The sequence below is a fragment of the Apium graveolens genome, chromosome 1 (assembly GCF_009905375.1).
Source record: "Apium graveolens cultivar Ventura chromosome 1, ASM990537v1, whole genome shotgun sequence".
Taxonomy (NCBI): domain Eukaryota; kingdom Viridiplantae; phylum Streptophyta; class Magnoliopsida; order Apiales; family Apiaceae; genus Apium; species Apium graveolens.
The window spans coordinates 195,008,076-195,035,310 of NC_133647.1; the positions used below are offsets into that span (position 1 = coordinate 195,008,076).

General features: G+C 34.5%; 6 protein-coding genes and 2 long non-coding RNA genes across 8 annotated transcripts; 5 read left to right on the forward strand and 3 right to left on the reverse strand.

The window, feature by feature from the left end:
- The first annotated feature begins 121 nt into the window (after window positions 1-121).
- On the forward strand, window positions 122-1,477 carry LOC141675203 (uncharacterized). The gene is made up of 2 exons (XR_012555940.1): window positions 122-920; window positions 1,020-1,477. It is a non-coding gene; the product is annotated as an uncharacterized LOC141675203 (long non-coding RNA).
- Window positions 1,478-2,430: 953 nt separating this feature from the next.
- Window positions 2,431-3,874, forward strand: LOC141723613 (uncharacterized). Its single transcript, XR_012576318.1, has 2 exons — window positions 2,431-2,928; window positions 3,331-3,874. It is a non-coding gene; the product is annotated as an uncharacterized LOC141723613 (long non-coding RNA).
- A 1,883-nt stretch (window positions 3,875-5,757) lies between these two features.
- LOC141723617 (uncharacterized) lies at window positions 5,758-7,036 on the forward strand. The gene is made up of 2 exons (XM_074525467.1): window positions 5,758-5,926; window positions 6,335-7,036. The coding sequence occupies exons 1-2, from the start codon at window positions 5,827-5,829 to the stop codon at window positions 6,631-6,633; spliced, it is 399 nt and encodes a 132-aa protein (XP_074381568.1). The 5' UTR covers window positions 5,758-5,826; the 3' UTR covers window positions 6,634-7,036.
- A 1,251-nt stretch (window positions 7,037-8,287) lies between these two features.
- LOC141723624 (melianol synthase CYP71BQ5-like) lies at window positions 8,288-10,085 on the forward strand. Its single transcript, XM_074525480.1, has 2 exons — window positions 8,288-9,163; window positions 9,253-10,085. The coding sequence occupies exons 1-2, from the start codon at window positions 8,294-8,296 to the stop codon at window positions 9,910-9,912; spliced, it is 1,530 nt and encodes a 509-aa protein (XP_074381581.1). The 5' UTR covers window positions 8,288-8,293; the 3' UTR covers window positions 9,913-10,085.
- Window positions 10,086-10,907: 822 nt separating this feature from the next.
- Window positions 10,908-12,604, forward strand: LOC141714611 (melianol synthase CYP71BQ5-like). Its single transcript, XM_074518122.1, has 2 exons — window positions 10,908-11,831; window positions 12,014-12,604. The coding sequence occupies exons 1-2, from the start codon at window positions 10,908-10,910 to the stop codon at window positions 12,602-12,604; spliced, it is 1,515 nt and encodes a 504-aa protein (XP_074374223.1).
- Window positions 12,605-14,342: 1,738 nt separating this feature from the next.
- On the reverse strand, window positions 14,343-16,286 carry LOC141723632 (1-aminocyclopropane-1-carboxylate oxidase homolog 1-like). The gene is made up of 3 exons (XM_074525492.1): window positions 15,605-16,286; window positions 15,146-15,467; window positions 14,343-14,816 (listed from the first exon to the last, which is right to left on the reverse strand). Exons 1-3 carry the CDS (start codon window positions 16,135-16,137, stop codon window positions 14,565-14,567), a joined length of 1,107 nt encoding a protein of 368 aa, XP_074381593.1. The 5' UTR covers window positions 16,138-16,286; the 3' UTR covers window positions 14,343-14,564.
- Window positions 16,287-16,509: 223 nt separating this feature from the next.
- On the reverse strand, window positions 16,510-21,761 carry LOC141675210 (protein PHR1-LIKE 3-like). Its single transcript, XM_074481923.1, has 6 exons — window positions 21,421-21,761; window positions 19,242-19,318; window positions 18,787-18,841; window positions 18,406-18,496; window positions 18,256-18,325; window positions 16,510-17,145 (listed from the first exon to the last, which is right to left on the reverse strand). The coding sequence occupies exons 1-6, from the start codon at window positions 21,614-21,616 to the stop codon at window positions 16,738-16,740; spliced, it is 897 nt and encodes a 298-aa protein (XP_074338024.1). The 5' UTR covers window positions 21,617-21,761; the 3' UTR covers window positions 16,510-16,737.
- Window positions 21,762-23,394: 1,633 nt separating this feature from the next.
- Window positions 23,395-26,536, reverse strand: LOC141675220 (cyclin-dependent kinase inhibitor 4-like). Its single transcript, XM_074481933.1, has 3 exons — window positions 26,026-26,536; window positions 24,012-24,212; window positions 23,395-23,923 (listed from the first exon to the last, which is right to left on the reverse strand). The coding sequence occupies exons 1-3, from the start codon at window positions 26,358-26,360 to the stop codon at window positions 23,854-23,856; spliced, it is 606 nt and encodes a 201-aa protein (XP_074338034.1). The 5' UTR covers window positions 26,361-26,536; the 3' UTR covers window positions 23,395-23,853.
- Window positions 26,537-27,235: the final 699 nt, after the last annotated feature.

The window sequence follows — 27,235 nt, forward strand, 5'->3', positions numbered from 1 at the left end:
GTAATAATATAAATATTAAAAAGTAAAATAGTATATGTATAAGTTTTTTTAAAAATAATATTAAAGATGTAAATATAGGAATTATAAAAAATATAAATACAGATAAGTAATTTGGTGCAGAAACACGCTGCTCCATCTCCTTGTCCAATACACATTTTATGAGTACACACTCCACAATTTACTCTCGCTCACTTTCTCTCACCATTCCTCACTCTCTCACTAGTCTCTTTGGTATCTCTGTTTTATCTCTTAGTGGCCACTGTTACCAATCTCTGCTATACAATTAGGGATTTACTTTCATAATTAGGGTTCAATTGAATTGGGGTTTCTTCAATTAGGCCTTGGTTTTTCAATTAGGGATTAACCTTCACTTATGTCTCTCTCTCTCTGATTTTACCTTTTTTCGTTTGGGTTTGTAATTACTGCTTATATTTTTGATTTTGTAATTGTAGATACGGCCCTTATGGTTGTGTCGATTAATGTCACCCTGATATATTTCCCTTTCCATGGTTTCTTTCTCTAAATGCTGCACTATGTCTTTCCCTTAAAGTATGTACTCTGAAGTTACTGTTAATGTTGAAAGAAACTAAAAACTAGCCCCCGGATTACTTGTGGTTTATTCCAGATAAGAATTCAATTACTATTTCTAGAAAACATAGCGAACTCATTAATTAATTTAGCTTATTAGTTAAAGTAACATTCGGCGCAGGCCTCAGAGTATATCAACCAAATTTTATGTTTTGTGTATCACTCTGAATAAGAGACTCCAGGACTGGTAATATTATTGTAAGTAGTTGAAGCCAGAAAGGTACTTCATTAGGATAACCTGTTGAAGTTGCAGGGAGCTGTACCTGCATATGTCTTAATTGTTCAATTTGGAGATGGTCCACCATGCTGTAATTTTCATGATACATCATTAGGTTATTGTGCTTTACCAGCCGATAGTCAATATCATATGGGATATTGATAATCAGGTTAAGTATTTTTATAATAAGCCTTGTATTTTCCTTTTGTCATAGGTTGGGACAAAGGTTGTTGGTGTTCCAGAAAGACAAATACAACCACACATGAAGTTTTAGGAGTGATGACCAAATGAGACACTCAAATTGTATGTACATATTGTTGAAGTGTAGTCTTAAAATTGTTGTTTCAATTATCACTGCCAAACCTACATGTATATCTAATGAGTATAGTTATGTTGGCCAAATTAGAATTTTGTTAGGTACTTATCTCTGGTATCCCTCTTCGACTTACTTGATGTCTCTGGAGCTGTGTTTCATGCGTAAGAAGTGTGTCAGGCACTGAAGTTGTGTTTCAGTGCTGCTTTTATGTTTTTAAGTGTTGGTACATTCTTGTTTAAAGATAATTTGTGTTGTTATTTTTGTAAATTATCTGGTATGACACGTATGTAGAATGATTGTGGTTCCCTTGACATCCAACTATAACCAGAGACATGTAAATATAATGGAATTTTGTATCCTCTTGTTCTATATATGTATATTTTATATCATCTTATATTTGACTTAAAACTAGTTACATTTGGCATTTTGCTTGTTAAATTTGACTTAAATCACTCGATTTTATAATTTGACCCGAAATTGAAAATATAATAATTTACCTACCAATTTTGACCAATGAATGTCATATTTATAAATTTGACCTACAAAAATGAGGGTCATATTTATAAATGTGACTCGAAAATGAAAATTGACTGCGAGCCACTCGGTCAAATGTGTAATTTTGACATATTTGACTGTAGTTGGTCATGTTTATGTATAAAGAGCAGGAAATTCGATTTTTTTAAAATTTTGAATTCAGGAGTGAAAAAATATAAATGACTATCGCCGGTCAATTTTAGACGGTCAAATTTAGTTAGTCAAATTTGAGCGGTCATATTTAGTCGGTCAAATTTAATTAAATTTGACCGATTTCGCTAAATTTCGCTAAATTTGACCAGCCTAAAAAAGACCGACACATTTCGGTCATATTTAACTAAATATGACCGCTAGCAGTCAATTTTAGTTAACTATGATTGAAAAATTTCGGTCAAATTTAGCCGTTTTTCTTGTAGTGAAATTTATTCATTACACATGTTAACACTTTGTCTCTCTAACTGGAATAGAGAACAATGCCCTAAATACGTATTTATAAAGAGCGATCTCCAGGGGATGCCTCTTTTAGCAATAAAAGCTACGTGACAGATTTAATTTCAAAAATATAGATTATTTGTAAAAAAGTACAAATTCAACGGAGACACCTGTTAGGTATATTTTTATATGCCGATAAATAAGCACGCTAAATTTATTGATTTACAAATTTTTAATCAAGTCATGTAATTACTGATATACTCCTAGTGTATTTACATTAAAAAAGTTTTTGTACTTATCTAAATATATACTTAGGAGAGTTAAGCTCATTGGAATAAGTTAATATTAAAAATAATTTGTTAAAAACACATTATGTGGTGGAGAAGAGGGATAGATATGAGAAAATATGGCTTGTTTATTTTAGGGTTTAGGGTTTGTAGTAAGTGATCCAAATTAAACTACCAATTACAAAGCTCATACTAAAAAAGAAAAGAAAAAAGAACATTGTTAATTAGAACCTCCTAAATTAACGGAGCAGTACAGGGATGATCAACATTGTTAATGGTCATCCACCAAAAACTCATTTTTCAGTAGCAAAATCTGCAATATTACCAGTACCACTCGTTACATTTATTTATACATGAATCCGCTCATCTGAACAACATACAGAGAAACATATGTTATTTACTTCATTTCCTCATCATCAATCTGCATATATATTATCAAGAACAAAATAAATATATTGACATGGAGATCAAGATTGTTTTGATTGTAACCCTCATTTGCAGTCTCATTTCTGTCTCTTCTGGGTTGAAAGCAACCTATAATTCTCAATTCCCACGTAAGTGTTACTCCCTCCCTCCACGGGATTCTTTACATACTTTTTTCTCATGATTCACACGCATTTTACGGCTACTATAAAATATACTTCTATAATTTATTTTTAGAATATTTTTTTCCGTGTAAAAGTTTAAACATTATATTTTTATTTAAAGAATATGTATTTAAAATTATTTAGAGAAATATATTTTACGGGAGTCTTCAAATGCATGCCGATTTCCTGTCCCCGATGTAAACAACCCAGTCCCACTGAGTGAGTATCGTATTTGATACTATGATATCTTATGACACAAAGACAAAGATACAGAAAAACAGTATCTGAAAATGCATTATAAGTGTAATTATCTGGTTTTACTGTATCAAGTACTTACTGAAATTTGTTTGATTGGATTGTTATGCGCAGCATCTCAAAAGTGTCCCGAGATGAAGGACTTTGGAAAATTTTATGCAGCCATCAGCCCAAAGTCAGATTATACTTGCGGGAATACGATAATGATTCAGTGTGGTGGTCAACCATATTGCAAGGATCCTGATAATTTGGTCAAAGTAAAAATTGTGGATAGATGCATTCCAGAATCTTGTCCTGGCAAGGATGATATGATCTTGTCTAAAGCAGCGTTTGATGAACTGGCCAACACAACGGAACCTGTAATAGATATTGAAATTTATTTATGAAACTGATATGTGTCCGTCTAATATTTATAGGTGCATACCTCATATTTATAGTAAACTCCAATCCCCTGTATATTCCTGTTTCGACAACTTGTATGTGTCCGCCTAATATTTATAGATGCACACCTTATATTTATAGTTGAACTACAATCGCCACGTATTCTTGTTACCCTTGTTCCTCTGGCGACTACATGATTCACAATAATATGTTGAGAATAACAATTAAGATTGTATAAATTCTTGATTTACCCCAAAAAAGTATTTAATTGATTCGATATTTTAAGTTTGATCTATCTTTTTATACTATTTTTTTAATCTAATCTTATTATAAATAAGACTAATATATTAATCCTATTAAATATATTGGAAACTTACATGGAGTATCTCAATGTACCACCATAAATTTTCAAATTTAGCCAAAAGACATAAACCTATTCTGCACCTACAAATGAGCGAATTTGTCAGAGGTGAAATTTGGTGTTCATTAAGCTTGCACTTCTTCAGTTATTGTTTCACTTTGACCGGAAACTTTCAGATGGACTCAATAATCATGAACTCAACATGAGTGAATCTAATGTCATGACAACGAGAAGGAAGATATGCGGATGCAATTGAAGTACAGGGTAAAGTAATGCAAACTAGCAACACATCTTGCAATCACGCCCTCGCAACTATTCACTTAGCAGTTGTGCAAATTCAGGCCTTCGAGAACTCTAGTGTGTTATGTCTACAAATTCTAGTGTATTAGCCAGATGCATATTTGTAGCAGGTGATCCAAATTGAACTTGTTCCATTACATTAGAGGAACTGATTACACTAGACCATCCTGTAATATATAGTTTTGTATAAGGTGCACTTTTTAAGAGAGTGCAGAACAATTATTCTCACTGTTCTTGTATAAAATTTCTTCTCACGTGCAATTGATATATACCAATTGCATGTATGTACCCAGTTGGCACACAAGGCTAGTTGCAATTGCACTAAATCATATATGTTAGAGTTGTAATAAATCATGTCAGAATAAAGATCTAGAACCTACACTCTGAAGTCTCTCAGCCAGATGTCTATTTGTAAAAGTCATCTAACAAGGTAAGATAAGCAACAATATTTGAGAACATTGTTAGCATAGAGATTTCTGCATTACCACTCATTATGTATACATGAATCAGCATATTAACAAGAGCCAAATAAATAAATAAAACTGACATGGAGATTAAGATTGTTTTTGTTGTTGCTCTTATTTACAGTCTCTTTTCTGTCTCTTCTGCAGTTCCTGGGATCGCAAGTTATAATTCAAATTTCCCAGGTAAATATATAAATGTACTATATAACAATCCCAACATAAATACAATTGTTTCTGATAAAATTAGTTTTGATTGAATTGTGGTGTGTAGCTGGAGCTGGCAATTCGTTCGTCTCGTGTATTTTCGTGTCGTGTACTTTCGTGTTACGTGTTATGAATGTCTATCCCAAACTCGAACCGTTAAGGATTCGTTTCGTTTCATATTCGTCTACCTTCTTTTCGTGTTGTGTTTCGTGTAATTTAAAAGTAATAATAAAAATAAAGATAAATATAATTTATATTTAAATATTTTGGTTTTAAGTCAATATATAAGTTATACTAACTCAAGTGCAGTCAAGTCTTGTAAAATTTAAATTTGAATCTATTTTGTATCTATTTTTTGTAAAATTATATGTAAAATAATATTGTAAGATATATGTATTCATATAATTATGATAAATATATGTATTTATTTATTTTGTATTTCATTTCGTGTCGTGTACCTAAGGGTAAAACCAAAACCGAAAAAAATGGGTGGCCTCTCAAAAATGCCCCGAAATCAAGGACTTTGGAAGATTATATGCAGCTGTGAACCCAAATGCGATGCTATGTGCATGCGGGAGGATATTAAGTGTTAAGTGTAACAATAAACCATATTGCAAAAATTATAATTACACAGGAGTCAAGATTGTGGACAAATGTATTCTAGAATTTTGCCCAAAGGAGAATATGATATGATACTGTCTAAATGAACGGGGAACCACAAGGGGTGTGATTTGTGAACATTGTTAATGCTCAACCGCTAAAAACTTCAATGTTCAGTTACAAATTCCGCATTACCATTCATTAATTACATCAGTACAAGAAACAGATGAATATCAGTTAGTTTACTTGTCATCAATCGGCTTATTAATTATCAAGAACCAAAAAAATAAGTAAATTGACATGGAGATCAAGATTGTTATTGTTGTAGCTGTTATTTGCACTCTCATCTCTGTCTCTTCTGCAGTTCCTGGGACCGGAAGCTTTAGATCAAATTTCACTGGTAATTGTTATAATTACGTTAGAAATTCTAAGGGTTGGCTCAGTTGGTTAAAGAGGGGATAAATATCCTCTTGGTCATAGGTTTGAATCCTTCGAATCACACAGGAGAATTTATGATTATGCCTCCTGAGTCAGAGTCTGTCGCTTAAATGCGGTTTACCTTGGTTAACGTGATTTGCAGGCTATTGCGTGAGACCGTAGGGTTTACTCAGTACGCACCCGAAGGGTAGCGGTTACGGATTATCTACGATAAAAAAAAATTATTATTCTTCCATTTCCCGCGAACTAGTGTATCTTATTAATATTTTGATCTCGGCCTGTACTTCACACGGGTCAGCACCTGCAACTACTGATAGTATGTTGTTATCTGTTTCACATGCTTATCAATTTTTTTTGATTGAATGGTTAGGTATAGCAGCTCAACAATGCCCCAAAATCAAGGACTTTGGAAAATTTTATGCAGCCGTGAACCCAAATGCGATGCAATATACATGCGGGCAGATACTAAATATTCAGTGTAAAAACAAACCTTACTGCAAGAACAATTCTGGTATGATGGCGACTTCCAATCCTATAGCAGTTAAAGTTGTGGACAAATGTATTCCAGGAGTTAGCACTGGAGAGAATGATCTGTTACTGTCTCAAGAAGCATTTCAGGAACTAGCCATTACAGATCAATATTCAATAGAAATTGAAATTAATATATAGTTTTGCAAAGAGTACACCAGTCAAGGCTTCTTAATAAAATATCACAGTGTTGTACTGTCTAATGAGGATCCCCTTACAAGAACCGGAGTCTATTAGCCAAATGTCTATTTGCGCCCCTTAATAAAATGACGTGAACATATAGATGTGTTTGATATCATGTGGCTCCACGACTATTAGCCAAATGTCTATTTGCAGCGGGTGATCCACATTAATAATATTAGATATGATCCTGTTAAGCTCAATTCCTATAACCATACGTTTTAGAACAACTGGTTACTAACCGGCAACTGAACCTATACCAGAAGTTGAATTGATGCACTTGCTTAATTCATGTCTCCTAATACATGAATAATGGAGACAACATATTTTGAATCTCTGTAAATGTATAATTTTGTTAAATGAATAAACATTTTCGATTGAACGTATTCATTTATTGAGATTTAACTCTATTAATTTTGCACAAATACGTAGATTAAGATTGAAGCTTCTTGCATTGTATTGAATAATATGTGTTTAATTATAATAAATTATGTCGTCGTAAAATTTATCACTTTTTTAGACTCACCGCAAGTTCGAATATATGTTGTTTAGATTATTTATTCCCACGGATTTTGAATATTTAACTATTTTGAAGTATAATATGTTCTAGAAGTCGGCAACTGATCAAAATTAATTATCGATTAACTTATAGACGTTAAATTAGGGTTGAGCATAAATTAGCCAAACCGACCGAAACCGCCCAATCCAAACCGTCCAAACCGAATTTCACGGTTTACTAACGGTTCGGTTCGGTTTTGGATTGACATTTTAAAAACCGAATTTTTTCGGTTTGGTTTCGGTTTTTACCTCCAAACCGACCGAAATAACCAAACCGAACCGAACCGCATATTTAGAATGAAATAATAGTATGCATATATTAGTAATGTGCAATTAATAATAAATTTACAATTTATAACATATGTGTAAACTAAAACATATAAAAGAACTAATCTTAATATTTTATTCTAAGATATTAATATTTATGTATGTGTTATATTTTCATTATTTTTATTCAATAAAAGTATGAGAGTTGTTCGCATCTTTCTCGTCTTCTTACCTTTTTTAATGTCTCAAAGTCATAATATTTATATAATCATTTTGAATATGATTATAATAAAAAATATAATTCTATAATATGAAACAAACTTTCGAGTCTTATTTACAAGTTCAAGTTTAATTTAATTTTTAACTTTGTTTTATAGAAATAATGGTTAACCGAAACCAAACCGAACCGAACCGTTTTAAACGGATTGGTTTGGTTTGGTTTTTTCACATAACGGTCTGGTTTCGGATTGGACTTTAAGGAAACCGCTAACTTCGGTTTGGTTCGGTTTGGACTCTCCAAACCGCCCAAACCGACCGATACTCACCCCTACGTTAAATAATCACTCAATTATGTTCAAATTGGGTCCAATTTTTTTTATTTATAAAATTGGTCAAGGATCGGTGAAAATCGGAGTAATCGGTCAAAAATCAAACTAATGTCGTGAAGGGCCAAAATGCAGAAAGTGCTAGTATTAGTAATTGGAGTCAACTCCATGAACCAATCAGCTATATTAAACCTTATAATAGAGCATTGAAGATAAACAAAGCAATGTTCATTTCACTACAAATTTTCACTATGCCTGTTTTTTTGGTGATCCTAGTCTTATTTCTCACAGTTGTAGCAAAATGGATGAGCTCAAAATCAGGTGGGCAAATTCTGAGAATGCCGCCAGGGCCATGGAAGCTTCCTATTATAGGCAACTTGCATCAGCTGATAGGAGTCTCAATGTATCACCATAAGTTTACAAATTTAGCCAAAATTCATGGGCCTATTGTGCACCTGCAAATTTGTGAAATTTCTGCAGTACTGATTTCATCACCCGAGCTAGCAGAACATGTTTTAAGGACAAATGAACTCAACTTCGCGCAAAGGCCTCAGCTTCTTGATGAAGACATTATACCATATAAAGGTTCAAGTCTGATTTTCTCTCCATACAATGAATACTGGAAGCATATTCGGAGAATCACCATGTCCGACCTCTTAGGCCTGAAGCGCGTTCAGACATTTAAGTTTGTAAGAGAAGCAGAGGTAGAGAATCTTGTTGAAACTATTTATGGATGTGCTGGAAATGTGTTTAATCTTAGCAAACATTTTTATACACTTTCAAACAACATCATTACTAAATCTGTTCTTGGTAACAAATCTATTCACCAAGAGGAGTTTAGAAATGCTCTTGATGAGATGACTAGTCTAACAGGTAACGTCAGGGTGCATGATCTGTTTCCTTCACTAAAATTTCTGCATTTTGTTACTTGGAAAAGGGTAGCACTTAGGAGGGTTTTTAAGCGACTAGACAAAATTCTTGACGCTATCATTGATGAACACAAGGCAGTGAACCAATCGCGATCAGAGGAGAAAGATTTACTTGATTTGCTCCTGAACGTTTATGGTTGCAATAATTCATCTTCTGGGCTCACAATTGACAACATCAAAAATTACGTTTTGGTATGTGCTTTGCTTTACGTTTTTAGCAAGCCTCGTCTGACCTCTCCATCCGTCTTTGTCTATTACTATTTCAAAATTTATGTTTGCAGGATATCTTTGCTGGAGGAAGTAAGCCAACTAGAGCAATCCTAGAATGGACTATGTCGGAACTACTGAAGAATCCAAGAACCATGGAAAAGGCACAAGCTGAAGTGAGAAGTAGTGTTGAAGGGAAGGGTAAAGTGGAGGAGGTAGACACTCAAAGTCTTCCTTATTTGAACTCGATTATTAAAGAAACATTTAGATTACACATGCCAGGTCCTTTGATACCAAGAGAAGCAAGAGAAAATTGTAAAATCAGTGGCTATGATATACCAATGAAGACCCGAATCTTTGTTAATCAATGGGCAATGAGCAGAGACCCTAAGTACTGGAGTAATGCTGAGAGCTTTGATCCGGAAAGATTTTTAATGTCTTCGACTGATAACATTCATGGCATGGAGTATATTCCTTTCGGAGCAGGTAGAAGAATTTGTCCAGGTGAATCTTTTGCTTTGGTGTTCATTAGGCTTGCACTTTTTCAACTATTGCTTCACTTTGACTGGAAACTTCCGAATGGAATTGGTCCTCTAGAACTCGACATGAGCGAGTCTTATGACATAACAACAAGAAGAAAGATTGATTTATATGTGGTTGCAGTTCCAGTACATGGTACAGTAATGCCAAATAGCAATGCATCTTGCAAGAACGCCTCACAACCATCCACTTAGCAGTTGTGTAAATTCCGCCTTTAAGAACTTTGTTTGTGATCAAATGTAGTTTTGTGATTTAGGGCAGCATATTTTTCTTTAGGCTGGTTTCATCTTTCATTTTATGTTTTCTGTAGTTTTCTTGTATTACTACATAGGTAATGTCCAGTAATGCAGTGCCGTGCAGTGCTAAATCAGTGGTGTGGAAAATGTATTTCAATGTTCAAGTTCAGTTCAGTATCGGTATTTTTCTCAGAAAAGTTACTATTTTACATATTTCGTAAAAAGAAGGAAAAGATAATAGATGCACTGCTGCTACCTGATGTTTTAGTCGATAAAACAGAGAAAAATAATTTTCAGATATCCTAAAATAATGACAGGTGATTGATAATAATGGTATCGTCTTATCTTTTTGTTTTTAATCGAGAGTTGTTACTTAACTTTGCGAATAATCATAATTTAATATGTATAAGAACATCTGATCTTCTGATAAGATTCAATCAAACATGTCAACATGTACTTAAATATTATAACCTGCAGCCGGGTTGTTCAGAGTGCAACATCAGGTTGACTGTATAGGGTCTCTGCAATCCTAAGATGTTTGTTTTCTCTCTGTATTAAAACATTCAGGCTAAGGTTATGTGGATGCATGTTCAATCAAACAAAAGAGTTGGTGTTTTTGAGGTTACATCTTATTGTCATCACAGAGCTTCAACTTGGCATTAGATTATCCCATGTTGTATTATCTAATTCATTGTTGGGACTTGGTACAGATAACAAATGCATTTGCTGATCTGGGATGACTGGTGGAATCCCTTGTCTTGCCATGCAAATTGCAATAGATTCGAAACATGACTTAATTCTATAGCTAGTTGCATCTATAACAAGACTTAATTTAACTAACCCTTGTTAGTAGTTGCAGAGTTGCATGGGCGAAACTGAATTTGCCAGATGTCTATTTGTAGCAACTGATCCAAATATTTGTTTACTGCTTGCAAATGATCTGATCTTTCGCGATGTCTCTTTCACTGCAACTTTTCTCCCTGTCACTGCTTTTTGTCATCCCACTTTTGGTTTTCACAGTTGTGAAACAATCTAGGAGATCAGAATTCCACGGCCCTAATCATAAACTTCCACCAGGACCATGGAAGCTACCTATTATCGGTAGTTGTCATCACCTTATAGGCTGGTCTGACCTATTTCATGTAAAATTCGCAGACCTGGCCTTAAAATATGGAATGCCTATCATGCACCTTCAACTTGGTAAGCTATCTTTCGTGGTTATCTCATCACCAGAAATAGCAGAAGAGGTTTTGAGGACTAATGAAGTAAATTTCGCCCAACGTTTTCAACTTATTGATGCAGAAAGTCATCCTTATCCAGACTGCAGTTTAATATTCGCTCCATACAATGATTACTATAAGCATATTAGGAGAATTTCTGTGACAGATCTTTTCAACAATAAGCGTGTTCTGTCACTAAAATCCCTAAGAGAGGAGGAGGTAGGGAGTCTTGTGGACAGCATACGTGATCATGCATCGTCCTCCATGCTATTTAATCTCAGTGAAAGCTTTTGCTTGTTAATAAACAACATTGTTACTAGGTCAGTCCTTGGTAACAAGTCTGATCATCTAGAGGAGTTTAAGTCATGCCTTGGAGATGTAATCAGTTCAACTAAAAGTTTCGGTGTAGATGACTTATTCCCATTTCTCAAATTTCTTCGTTTGGTTAATGGGAAAGAACGTCGGATGAAGAAAGTGTTTAAACGAATGGACAATGTTCTCAGTGCTATCATTGATGAGCACATGACAAAAAGGACAGTTTTAGACACCATCTGCGACGACAAGCCAAAGGATGAAGATCTACTGGATGTGCTCCTTGGTATCCAGGGGAGTGGTCAGCCTGCACTCACACATGACCACATCAAAAATCTCATTTTGGTATGCAACGCTCTAATATTAGTTATAAGTGCTCTCATTTTTGACATCACAATCACCATAGTTTTTGTTTTTTAAGCATTGAATATAGTTCTTGTTTTAAGCATTGAACTATAGTTATTCACCAGTCTTAAATTATTGCAAGTTTTAGACCTATCTAATATCATTTCAATCATATCTTTTAGGATATATTTGCAGCAGGGAGTATGGCTGTACGATCAATCCTCGAATGGGCCATGGCAGAACTGCTGAGAAATCCGAGAATCATGAAGAAGGCACAGGCTGAAGTCCGAGATGCACTTCTTGGAAAAATCAAATTAAAGGAGGAGGATACTCAAAACCTTCCTTACTTGAACTCAATCATCAAAGAAACCATGAGATTGCACATTTCGACTCCTTTACTGCCAAGAGAATCAAGAAAAACATGTGAAATTAATGGTTTCCTTATACCGGAGAAAACAAAGATCATAGTCAACATATGGACAATGGCTAGAGATCCTAAATATTGGAGCAACCCCGAATGTTTTGAACCGGAGAGGTTCACGATACCTTCAACAAATGGCATGGAATATATTCCTTTCGGAGCTGGAAGAAGAAAATGTCCAGGAGGATACTTTGGACTAACCAGCATTGAGCTTGCACTAGCTCAATTGTTGTGTCATTTCGACTGGAAACTTCCCCAGGATGTCGAACCTGAAGATCTTGATATGAATGAAGCTTCTGAGATAACTACCAGAAGAAAGAAGGACTTATATGTAATCGCAGTTCATGCATGACAAGTAACAACACATTTTGCATGTAATAATATTTCAACTGAAATCCATTTGTATTTGAGTGCAATCCCAAAATGATGTTTATATGAAGTCTCGTCAGTCAGTCAATCAATCAATCAATCAACCGTATCCAATAAATACCGTCCAGGACAATGTCCTGGAAGGTATTTCGTACACAGCCTTACCCTCATTCCAAAAGATAAAGAGACTGTTTTCGTAAAAGAGCCCCGACTTATGTGTACAAATATGTGTGTTCTAGGTACAAATTAATATATGCAATGATACATAAAAGTACGTAAAAATAAGTGAACATGGAGATCAAGATTGTTATTTTTGTAGCTCTTATTTGCAGTCTCATTTCAATCTCTTCTGGGTTGAATGCTGAAGGTGAACCAGTTGGCAAATCAGGCTATAGTTCTTACTTTCCCCGTAAGTATCGTTACACGAGAAATGCTAGGATCTCCAAAAGTCCTTATAAAAACGGTTTTAAAATACTTTGTCAGTATATTATTGACTATTATCTCATTAACTCTGTTCTAGAAATCACCGATTTTATCGATTAATCATTTCAATATGCTCTGTCGATTCGATTTTATAATCCGATTAATCATTGCACTTTTTTCTTAAATATTTATATTTAGTTTAATAAATTAATTATTTTTATATTTTATTAAATATATCCGATTAATACTCTGATTAATCACCAATTATCCGATTAATCACTAAAGGATTGCTATACCGAATAATGCCGATTCCCGCTTTTTTAAGAACAATGCTCATTAATGATATAAACCCCTATCCCACCAATATATTCGGGCCTTGAATAATTTTTGAAATTATTTTTGATTACATAGCACTACACTTATTAGATTAGACACTACAATATCTTACGAATACATGTTAGATTTTCCGTTGAGAAAATTTTATTAATTTCTAAAAAGTGTTAGATATGAAAATGATTTTCATTAATTAATATTATATATATGTCACGTTTTTCGATTCAGATAGTTATTTTATTTTACACAATTGATGGTGAAATCAGCGTTTGCTTCCGGTAAAAGCTGAAAAAATCAGTTTTTTCTAAAAGCATGCGGCACTTACTTTCTCACAGCAGTTTTGAGTGTCAAAAACATTTTTCTAAAAAGCAGTTTTTAAATTTTATTAAACAATTTTTTAACTGTTTGTTAGAGAAAAACTATTGTTACCGTATGTAATAACAATAACAAACACACCCTAATTAGACTTATATGCTTTTATCAATTGAGTTATCTTGTGGTATATATCATTTCTCAACAAAGACAGCAAACTTTGAATTGAAATGTCATTGGATTGCTTGGAAGCACGAGTGCGGGTGCGTGGTATAAGGAAACGGAAATTCGGCAAATTTAAAAATATGGGGATTCGGGTGTGAGAGGATTCGGAAAACATTAATATTATAAAGGTATATATTTTTATATATTTTTCAAGAGTTTCAATTAAATTAAACTAAATAATGAATTACATATGTTCATTATGAGTACATTATCGTTAAAAATATATATTATTATTACTTCATAATCCAACCGATGCAGTTTAGTATAGTTAATTAATTAAATATCCAAATAAGTAGTAAGTGTATTATTTTCTCTCACCCGTGGATGATAAAAGAATCTCCGAGAATTCTCTTGCACCCAAGAATCCGGTGCGCTGTGCGGCAAGTGAGTGAAAAATCTCTGTAATCCAATGGATTGTAATTATGGCATGCTGCAAAATTTCTTGAACCGGGAACACATGATGTCGCAAGATTGCATGAAATTAGACCTTATGAAGACCATCGTTTCATTGAAGAAAATACTCTCAAAACATCTGTTTGTATTTATAGTAAGTAAAAAAAAAAGAGTGAAGTGAGCATTCACTTGCTTTACAAGACAAGATCCAAACAATCACAAATAAAATAAAGGCAAGATTCTTAAAACAAACACATCTAATTCTTGAAATAAGAGAGAGCATCTTTCCCAAATATGTTATTCATCTGACAGCAGAGAAGATAATCTTTCACAGTTGTTTTTCCATACTTAGGAGGATTAGCCTCAGACAACAACTCTTGAATAGGTTGATACCTCTTCAAAGTAGGATTCAGACCTGTGTAAAATATGCATGCTACTGATATTCTTGGACCCTCATGCTTTGCTACTACTCTGTGCTCTGCACTAATGAACTTGTCGTTTGTTATAAGCTGCAAAACATTTTCAAAATTCAAGATATGAGCAGCAGGAACAACTCAGATTATACTTCAAGCAAATAACTTCCAGATCGTATAAGTTTACGATCACAAATGCATGAGCTTCAATGTGTATTTACAGCGATATTGTTTGATCAAGTGAAGTTTAAGCGATATTTAAAGAGGATATTGAGCTGTAATGTTGTGTAATCAACTCTACTATATGATACTCCAGTGCATGAAATAAATAAAAGTGGAAAACAGAATGAAATTTGGCATAATTTTCTTCGAGATGAGATTTAGAATCTACGATATTTTAAAGAAAAAGTAAATAAATTACTCGCCTGCAAAAGATCTCCAATATTGACCAGCAAAGCTCCGGGACAAGGAGGAACATCGAACCACTGATTGTTGTGTACAAATTGAAGGCCTCCAGTGAGGTCTTGTAGAAGCACTGTGATGAAGGTAGGGTCTGAGTGCCTTGAAGTTCCCAGAGTTAGCTCTGGCTCCGGACATCCCGGATAATAGTGGCCGAGGATGTTGAGACCCTCACCACAACCAAGCTCGATAAGCCGTTCTTTACTGAGCCCCAGAGCCTCAGACAACACTTCAAGAATTGAGCATCCTAGCTTCTGAACTTCCTTTATAAAGTCTAGCAGTATATCTCTGTTCAATAAAAAGTTTAGCAGATTCAAATTTTGCATAAAATTAACACAACATAGATAAATAAACAAGTTTTGTGGAAAACAAATTTTCGAACTTTTTAGCTCAGAGCTCGGAAAAACAGTTGAAAAAACACACACCTGCATATTTCAGGCAATTCCTCGGGTTTAGGAAGTGTGGGAGCTACGGGAACATTGAAGGTATCCCTCCAGTTTGTTGTTGAAGATCTGTAAAGGTTAAAATTGCAGTTATACACGAGCTTTCGCCATGAAATAGGCTTGCGTGTGTACCACATTTTCTTCTCGTCAAAATCTTGCTCATGGAAGTCTCGGACACCTTTCAGCATATTCTCTAAAACATCAAGTGATATTCCATGATTCACTACCTGGAAAAAACCCCATTTTTCTGATGCATCTCCAACTTTTTGAATGATCTCTTTGCGACGGAGAAGGTCATCATGGATGCCAGTAAGATCTATGACCGGAGCATTGACTTTCGGAGTAATATCTGAAACAGGCAATATACCTGTGTCATCTTGTAGTGGTTCAATGAAAATACGAGGGATCTTGGTGATTCCGGCATCAACGAGGCCCTTTACTCCGGCTTTCGTATCATCAAATTCCTTTAGTTCACTTCCTCTGTCATAGTTTGTGGATATGTTGTTGGATGACATCGTTATTCAGAGCAGTTGAACTTTGTACGTGAATGAGAATATAGGATTTAAGATACCTACTTCAGTTGGCTTGCATCTACTTAACTAATAGAACTAATAAATCTCTCTCTCTCTCTCTCTCTCTCTCAAGGCTCTCTCTCTCTCTCTCTCCCCCTCCCTCTCTCTCCCTCTCTCTCTCTCTCTCTCTAAGTTTCTGAGCTGTGTCTGATGTGGCACACATTTGCATAAGAGGGTAATTATTCATAATATTTCTTTGTGTTTACAAAAAAATTGGAATTTATCATATTCAGTATTTGAGAAGAAAACACGCTTTTGTTGTTACTGTTTAGTTGTAGAGTTGAGTACTTTAAATGAACGAGACTAATAGCAATATCTATTTAGGGGAGCTCGTTTTGAGTTCTGGAGATCGTTTACGAGCTGAACTTGAACATTACTTTTAAGACCAGTCAAGCGCCAAAACAGCAAACCTCGCCCGGTTTTGTTTACAACCCAAGTTGAGATGTTCTAATTATACAATATACAGAACTACTGATCTTACAGTTGGTAATTATCCCGTCCTGATCGTTATACCACGCAATCAGCCATTGAACAAATGGTGTTTTAGCTAATATTACTCGTCGTCCACTCCACTTGCCTCGGGCTGCTATCTAACAGGGAGAATTCACCATTACTTAAAATTGGCCTCGGCCTCTTCTTCAGGACCATGGGGGGAAGTGGACTATCATTTGTTGTCAAGCAGCTGTCAACAGAGCAGTCACCAATTCTAGCAGGAACACTGGTAGAATTTTTGCTTTCTAGAGTTGCAGCAATGTCAGACAGCGAGGGGACTATCATCACTTGCTGACAATCATTCGCTACCTTTATAGCCAGTTCAGAGAGCTCTTCCCTGGCAGCTTCAACCCCGACAGAAGCCAAAGTATGGTCATTGAGGGCCTTGCAAGCTTTTTCAAGAATTGACTGCAAGTATTTCCCTTGTGCTTCGATTCGTAGCTGAAGTCTGTGTTGCACCTGATTTCAGTAGACCAAAAAAGGAATTTATTAATATTTGGACCTGGAGCATGACTAGTTGTCAGGAACTATTCAGAACAAGAACCATTATAGAGTCTATTCATCCAATGTTTTAAAATGCACTAGGCAAGGCTTGGTGATGAAGGAACTTCAACCACCTAAGCTGTTCACTAGGGAGAGTCTTAGGTGGGCGCTTGCGGCTGTGAACTTTTTATTATCTTGTTCTTAATCGTGTTGATGGAAGGAGATTGGATCTCCCAAGTGATTTCCCAGGTCAAGTCTTAGGTGGGAGTTTCTGGTGTTGTAAGGTTCTTTTAAGTCTTACTTTTGGTAGTGGAATTGTTGATTGACTTAGAAATGGTACAACTTTTTTCAATATTTAGGTTAATTATCAATATAAAGGACCTAGCTTCTATTAGACGACCATCTAATTATGTAATGGCATCCAGATCTTGTATACAGAGGATACTTCTATAATTGTCTAGCAAGTTTAACGTCAACTATGAAGCCTCTAGGCAATCTTTCAATCATGTCGAAAATATAATAGGTATGCTTGGAACCTCCTTGTAATCATGTCCAGAAATACGATTTCCCACGGCATCTTGGTTTGCTATCTCAGTTTCCTCTACCAGCTAACTTTCTGGACATATAGGAGTAAGAACACAACCTGCATGTTAATTTCTGCTTTAAATTTATACCCATTGGTGAAGGAAAATCAGTGGCTAGTATCTGGAGGTTTTGGTAAGGAACTTCACAACAATTTTCCTTTTCCAAAATACCCCAGATTTGCAGCATTTCCCCTTACGATCTGTCCATTTATCCTCTACTCACTTGATAAATAATTTAATCCCACCATCTTTTTAAATTAACTCCTATATCAACCACACACTATCAAATGCATCCAAATTTCATTGGTGGGTACTATCATCACTCATTCTTTCTATAATACTCAATTTAAAAGGATAAGTTAGAACAATCACATAAAGTCAACACTTATTTTATTAATTGTTTACTGTCAATCATTAACAATGTTTACATAACAATTATGTATCAACAATCATTGCAAATGAGTTAGGCAGGACGGCATAATATTTTATGCATAAAACTAACCTCTAGCTGGTCATGCAGCCGTCTCTGAACTTCCATTTGAACTCGCAAAGCCTCAGTAACATGGTAGCCACTGTTACACAAGAGTAATTAAGTTATTTTGAAAGAAGGTTACCAGTGTGACTACAATAATATGGAATATAAGAGTCATACTCGTTCATATTTTGTGCCATTATTCTAGACGATGCTGATGTAGATGTATCTGTTTCATGGCTCTCTGCGATACATGAAGCTGCAATTCCACCTATACATTGGTAATATTTATTAAAATTTACAGATAGTGTTTACTTGTAATAACAAACTCTGTGCTCTTGTTTAGCAGTGTTTCGTTTGCTTAAAGAATACTACCATATTCTTCTTTAAGTCCAATTTTCACAAAAAAAACAAACAAAAGGGCTTTTTAGCATTACATTATTATGTGTGCTACAACCTTAAATCCGATATTGCATTGGGTTGTATGGACATTGTGATCTGTATGAACTATCCGGTCATGGAAGCGTATATTAATTTTAAGACAGAAAATTGAACTAATACCATCTTTAGAATTCTCAGCTAACTCCTTGCATGATTGCTTCCCCAGCCGGTATTTCTGCAATGAAAAGATGACGGATGAGATACAGAGAGTTATTCTTTTCAAACTGATACTATTCTATGCAGAGAGCACTGTAGGTGCAACTTAACAGGTAGCAAGAAGAAATCAGTTTAAACTGAACTATGTTTAAATTAAAGCTGATATCAGCATAAAGATATTATAATCTGTAGGTTTTAAAATTTGAAGGTCGTGGTCAAGTGCTTAGATGCTATCTTGCTGATGCGGAAGCCTGTGTACTGAGTCAGCCTTTTTATTTTTATGGATTTAGCTTTATTAAATATTTTATTCAAATAACGAGAGTGCATTTCTAATCCTTGAACTACTATCTTTCTTATAAAAAAATTGTAATCTAATCTAGGAAATCATTTCAGTATTTAAAATAACAGAAACTATAGACCTGAAGATGCGACTTTAAATGATATAGGGTAAGGCCTTTGACCCCCATTGTTCTCAAAATCGTCTTCGGTGTTGCCTCTGTAATAAAATCCAGTGTATTGAAAACCATGTTAGCTCACATAATCAACATGAATGCTTAGAATATCACACGGGAATTTTTTATTATAATGCCAGAGGCAAAATCTGTAGACCAGACAAACTAACAAGTTGAATTATGTAATGAAGAAAAATAAGGTACAATATCATATAAGGGTAATACAAAGTTGTCTTGGTTGCTTTCAATACTAAAGCCAACATAATTTTAGAACATGGATCTTAATAAATCCTTCGATGGCAAAGGTTTCCAGCACGGTACATGCTGCTCAACTGGAAGTACAATAAGTATCTTGACCAGGTTTAACATTGGCAGCGAAGGAGTGAGCCATTATAAAGTTGGCAGTCTCACCTCCCTCGGACTGTTCCACTTTGCTTTCTTAGTTATGGTTTCAATTTTTATTGGCTTTGAACTATTGAAAAATTCCCAAGGAGTGTACATTTTACATCATGCATAGGTTTCAGATCCCAAGCATAAAATTCAATTCATCTGAGCTGACAAAAAAAAGTTCTTGTAAAAAAAATTCTCAAAATGCTGCTAGATACAACAGTTGAACACTGCAAGCCAAATCCGGGTAACCAAGAAAAAACAGAATAGATTTATGCATATACACTATCAATGTTTAAACTAAATATATATTACTTTTGATAAGAAATATATGATCATGAATAATTAATAATTATAGAAATAAACGATCAAAAGTTTTTTTTTTGTAGGAGAACATTATCAGTAGTTGCAACGATATAGTGTAGACTATTGTATGTACACTACTGAACTGTAAAATTACAGAGATCTTGGGTTACATATTAGATATCTACCAGATATAGGGTCTTTAGTTAAACAAATCAATTTTGAAATAAAAAGAAGGCTAGTGGTAGTATTAGGTAATTCTGCAGTAAAAGAGTAACAGTAGTAAGTTTAGGTTGTTTAGTCTAAAGTGGTACAAAATTAATCACTACTTCCTTTTTTTATTTTCTACTTGCATGACTTCCATTTCATACATATAGTAGGTCCAGCTCGATTCTTTTTTGTATGTTACATTTATTTTTATTTTTAAAATTATTATTGATGTTACAATTATAGTTGATATAGAAATTTAACTACAATATTGTAATATTCGGATGTTTCGCAGGCCATCAACATAAAAAGTTTGTAGTTTTGATGGAAATGAGAAATGTGAATGAAGGGGACGACTAGGAGAATGAAAATACAATAAAATTAGTTTCTAGTTCCAAAGGGGTAAGTCTCTATTGAAACACTAATGCATAACATTAACATTCTAATTATTGTTAACCAATATGAAACTTCTTGAACCAAAAATATCTCTAGAGTCAAAATCGAGATAACAATCCAACAACAGTAAGTTTAGGTTTAGTCTAAAGTGGTACAAGGTTAATCACTGCTTCCTTTTATATTTTCTACTTGCATGACTTCCATTTCAAACATTTAGTAGGTCCAGCTCGATTCTTTTTTGTATGTTATATCTAATTTAAAAAAGAAAAGTTGATACAGAAATTCAACTGCAATTTTTAATATTCGGATGTTTCGCAGACTATCAACATAAACAGTTTGTAGTTTTGATGGAAATGAGAAATGGGAATGAAGGGTCCGGAGAATGAAAATACAATAAAAATTAGTTTCTAGTTCCAAATGGGTAAATCTATATTGAAACACTAATGCATACCAATATACCATTAACGTTCTAATTCTTGTTAACCAATATAAAACATCTTGAACCAAGAATATCTCTAGAGTCAAAATCGAGATAACAATCCAACAACTAATCTTCTTACAACAAGTACATAAATATTACATTCATTAACTGAAAATTAACAAGTACTGCAAAAATCTTACATTCATTAACTAAACAATTTCAAGAACATTAAAACACACACTGACACTCACAATATAGGAAATGAGAGAGAGGGAGAGAGAGAGTGAGAGAGGGAGAGAGAGAGGGGGGGGGGAGGGGGGAGAGAGAGGGAGAGAGGGAGGGAGAGAGAGAGAGACTCACAATATAGGAAATGAGAGGGAAAGATAGAGAGGGGGACAGAGAGAGAGAGAGATAGAGAGAGAGAGAGCTAACTATCAGGGCCACCAAGTTGAGAAACAGCATCAACAAATCTATCATGGAGCTCTGAAGTCCATCGAAGTCGAGGCTTAGGATCCGAGGTCAAAACCAAACGTGGGTCACCACCACCAACAACATTCGACCCATCTAATGAACCATGAAACTCACCTTCCCCATCTATTTCACAAACTGAATGAATACCAGAGTACATATCTTCTTGATTTTCCGGCGAGGTGAGAGAAAGAGTTGAAAAAATGGAGTAGAAAATGTGTGTGTGTGTCTGAAACAGTGACAGCTATGCCATGTCCATGTGTTGCTGACTGTCTCTGTAGGGTCTGTCCTGTCTTTACCAATTTCTCTCATTTTAGTGTTACTTTTCATTTACTACTAATTAAATTAATCGAATTTTGACTAGATTAGTATTATTACCAAACATTTAAACGAACAATATTAATGATTTCATTTTCTAAAACGACACTGATAAATTCTAAAACAAATTCACCGAACAATATTAGTCGTGTACACATGAGGGTTTTGACCTGTTATTCTGATATATATCGTATATATTTATTCCACAAATACAACTTTTGTGAAGGTAGATCGGCCAAATCAAGATGAGACGGGACGGACGGTCAGAGGTACCCACGCTACAGATGTTACGTTTTCCGTCAAGTCAACATGTCAACTCCGACAGCGTGTCAGTACTCTCCACTATTATGATACAAGTGATAGCCCGATTATTAAAGTGAATCTTTGATACATACCAGTGATCAAAGTGATACTTAACCCGATATTCATATATAAGAATAAGAGATTTGAAAATTTTGGAACCCTGAGTAACCGAGGCGCAAGTCATGTTCGTCTTCTGCGAGGTTTGTTTGGAGCAGGGAGAGGGACGCGAAGGGGTTCTCTCGTGCCACTACTGCAGAACTTAGTTACATAAAAATTTTCATCACTTCAAATAGTAATGCCTCTATTTGTAAGGACACGAGGGCCACTGCTCAGGTAAAGGGTCCTGAATTAGCACCCATTTTTAAGTGGCAGCAGCCACTTTATTTACAGAAGAATAATGGAAAGAAATGGTCAAAGCAAAGTGCTCAGTGGAAGACAGATGATTCTTGAAAAACCCTACCATTGGTTAACAATCAACACAAACCCCACTTCAAATGTGTTTATCAACCACCACTTTTCAGGTAATGTATTCAAAAGAGACGCACATGAATGTCATTGTTTGTGACCTAAATCTCATGGCTACTTGGAAACTGTCTTCTTGACAGTATCAGTTACATGACCTTCATAGGGAAACTGACACCTTCCCCCAAGAGAAATCCAGAAGTCAATTTTTCATTCTTCCCTGCGGAGAGTCGAGACTTCGGTTCCCACAAGGATTAGTGAGTGAGTTTGGGTGCGTCCACGCCAAAAACCAAAAACCAAAAGGAAAAGGGGCAAGTGATGCACACACGGGACGGGATTGCGTTATTGCAATGCTCAAACCGATAGAATGGGATGACAAGCAACCAAACAATGAACTTAAATGTGATACAGTGTTAAGCTGGTACCAGAAGACATCTTAAATATTACTACCATTCTTTCAATAAGAGTCCCTGCAATCTGCATTATTGAAACTGAAGCAAGTTGCAGGTCTCCACACACTATTTATAAATGTAGGCAGAATACATACATGTACAAAGTTACTTGCAAGAAGATGAGAGGTGGAGATAGAATACAAGCACATAGAGATAAACAAAGCAAGATTCTTCCAATGTATTTTTATACCAACATAGCAGCCCCACAATAAGGTATAAACAACCACTTTCACTAAAAGATGAAAAATAAACATGTGGGCAATATGGGCCTCCATCACAATTATGGACAGACACATCTACAGTTGATGGCAGATTCATTGTCTCACAAAAATAATTTGAAGTCCAAAAGTGAACCATGCATTGCTGCAGGCAGAGCAGAAGATGATGAAGGAAAAAACAAAAATAGAAGAGAAAAAAGGGTAATTTTATTTATTAAAGTAGTTCATAAAACAGTTCCCATCAGTACAAGTATAGACAACAGAGGAGAGGAGGAAAGGACATCACTAGATTAAGAAGAAAAACATCTACTAATAATTAGCTTTGTACCCACTAACACTAAACAGTTTAAACTTACAACAGAGCTACCTAACCCTAGCATTAGCAGTCTTTCTTTTCCTCCTCTTTGAAGATTGATCTGTTAAACAAAGGACCTTGTATCTGGTATGTAACTCAAGATCTCTATAATGTTACAGATCAGTAATCTACATTCTATAGTCTACACTTTGTCAAGGGCCAGCCCTACTATCTTTACAGGTAAAACAAGGGTAAATGGAAAATAGATTTACCACCAACACCATGAAGTGACTTCCATCTTTAACTTTCAACAGTTAATATTAGATTAACAGCAGGATGTTAAAGTCTTTTATGGGTCCACTTTAACCCATTCATACCGTCCGGGAAGAGGCTTATCATTTACAGGATCATAGTTGTACCTGAGAGTATAATATGTGTATCGTGTTAGCATATGGTAGCATAAAAAATCCTTGTGGCTATACTAAAAATGCTATAAGTAAATTGTACTTCTCTTTGAATTCCTTTTGCTGCTGCTTTTCAGCACTAGAGAAAAATGTGTCCATATCATTTGCCATTGGTATGTGTCTTCCTGTTGAATTTTGTGTTGTCCGATTGCCGTCGATCAAATTTACAGATTTGGTAGAACTAGGGGTTCCTACAGTGTCAGGAACCCTTATGAAACTGCATGGAGTGGTCTCCCTAGTTCCCCTGCAAGAGGCACAATTTATAGTAAAAATTATTTACTTAATTAAAGAATATATACAATACACTTTGTAACGAAAGCTCCTATAACATAACACCACAAATGAGAAACAGCAGCAACCAAAACGATTTAGTAAAGCCAATAAATTGCTATATTCGAGGACCACAAAATTCACAGTACACACGTTAAAAAAAAGGGAACCAAAGGAAAAAGCAAATAAACTTTCATAACATTACACATCCACTAAACCAATCATGCAGCATAGCCCCCACCTAAATTTTAACTGGTTCATGGCCTACCAATCATTATAGCCTTTTGAAAATTAAGGACCCCAAAACAAAGTGCATTCATTCTTGCTACTGCAGGTAATGAAAGCTTTTGATTTCATCATGACTTTACTATGTAATTTGAGGGGGAAAAAGGACTCTGTTAGTGAATATCTATATTCTGTTGCAATCAGCATCATATCAACATAGGACATCAAATTGCTGTTAACAAGGCATCATACATGATACATGTAAAAAATGTAATACTCTTCTAGAGGCTACAAAGACTTCAATTTTAATAGAAAAAAAACTCACTAGAAAATATTAAACTAGGAAAAAGCAACAGGCATACTCTAGAAGACTGATTCTATTATAATTTTGATATATCTCCCCCACAGATGTAGCGAAAGAAAGAATATCCTAAACCACAAAGATGAAAAGCAACATGGAGATTGACAGCTTAATTGCAAAACCAATTAATAGACGGTATAACAAAGGCCATATAAGCAGAACAGCCAAATTATGGAGCAAGGAGTAGGACAATTGCAGTCACAAACAAATAGATAAAGAACTAATAATTGATGAAAGAGAGAGCTGATTGTAAGTTCTTATAATAACTTATCTCCTCCAATTCTTACTACAAACAAGGCAAATGGTGAAAAGTGAGGGCAGGCACCATGTAACAAAACTGTATCAGACTCTTTAATACAACAAACAGTAATACAGATATATAAGAAAGTCTAAAGAAATAAATACACAGCTGATCCAGCTAATTGCTTAGGCAATAATGGGTTAGTACATTTAACAGGAAAAAAAATTTGATGCACAACAACTGAAACAGAGTAACGAAGCCAAAAGAAGGCAATACAATTTATGACAGCCAAAAAGGATGTTTGCAATCAAATATGTAACAAATACAACAAACACAGCCCAAGAGGCCTCCTATATACCATGGGAGTCTAGAAGCAAGAAAGCATATTTATCGCATCTTTTACCTCATTATATATTGTAATATTCTTTTTAAACTCTTACCTTCTCTTAATATCAAAAAGCATTAACTTGACTACACAGTTTCACAAGATAAGAATCATCAAATTTAGACCAACATGCAGTTAATTGTAAAGATCGTAGACATGGAATATACAAAAAGCAAAGAAATCAACAATTCATGAACTCCATACCACATACAATTCAATAAAAATCCCTACATATACCTTTGCATTTCACATAACAATAAACAACATAAAAACCTTCAATAAATATATCGATCTTTTTTACAAATTTCACAGAACAAAGGTAAAAAAATCAAGAAAAAAATAGCACCAAGAACCACAAGATCAAATTTTTTAGGCTAAAAACAGATTATTAACAAAACAAAATAAAGAAACTAATCATAAATTTAAAGACTTCAAATAAAAAAACTAGCAACTACACATAAAAATAGAGAACATGCAAAAATCATAAAAATCAGATTTAAAAATAATTAGTTCAAAACAAGATCAAATTTTTAGGGCTAAAATACAACAAAACAATAAAAATAAACACAATTCACCTTTCTCTGCCATCAAAATCAACCATATTTTCCCCAAAAGAGCCTTCAATTGGACCCTCCACGTCATCTTTCACCTCTTTCTGACTCACCTCTCCACAACCCGACCCAAAATTACCCGACCCATCTCCCAATCTTGACCTAAAACTAGGGTTTGGCCTTCTGGGTCGCTTCAAATCAGCCCCAATTACAATTTTCTGAAGCCGGCGGCTTCTTAGCTGAAGATAATCAGATGGGGTTTGTAAAGCTAGGGTTTTGGCTCGAGTACGGACACCAAGAGGGGAGTTTTGTTGGGTTGCTTCGTGTTTTGCGTTTGATTTTCTCAAGTACTTGCCCATTTTTGTGATTTGGGGTTTGTTTTTACATCAAGATTGAGGTGGGTTTTGGGTGGTTTGGAGAGAAAAGCAGAGGTGGAGAGAGAGAGAGAGAGAGAGAGAGAGAGTTTGTGTGTTTTTTTAGTGTGTGCAGCGGAGAGAGAGAGAGATAGAGAAAGACAGAGAGAGAGAGAAGAAAATGACAGTTTATGAGGGGATGTACGCTACTTTTCAAAATGTTGTATTGGGTAGACTTTGGACAAATAATTAATTTATGAACAAATTTATTTAGGTGACAATTTTTGAAATCATTAAAACTTAAAATAATGAGAAATGCGATTAACTTTTGGATTTTTTTGAAAAATATCAAAGGTCAAAAATATTGTCATTTTAAAAAAATTGTTATAATATTTTCATGTTTGAAAAAGATATTATATTTTTTAAAAAATAAATTAAAATTACGCTTTTCATATTTGAAAAAGATATTATTAATTAGATGTAATTTTCAACGAGTTTATACAAAAAAAAACCCGATTTAACTAGTTGAATATCTGTTTGATTTTAGTTGCAACATATTTTTACAAATATTTTCAGAAAATAGCGAAATCATAAAAAAAAATAGAAACATTAGTATTTTTGATAATTTTTCTTAATTTTATATTTATTTTTTATCTATAAATTTATACAGAAAATTTATAGATATTAACGGAATTTTCCATCTGTTTATTCAGGTTAAAAATGTATTGTTCTAATATGTTATAACCGAAAAAATACTAATTTAATAAAATTATTTGTCCATGAAACATTCATTTATCGAGATTTTAATGTACAAAACATAAATTACTAGTTTTTTTTTTTGAAAAGTTAGTTTTTTGAAAATTGAATATTTACCCAAATAA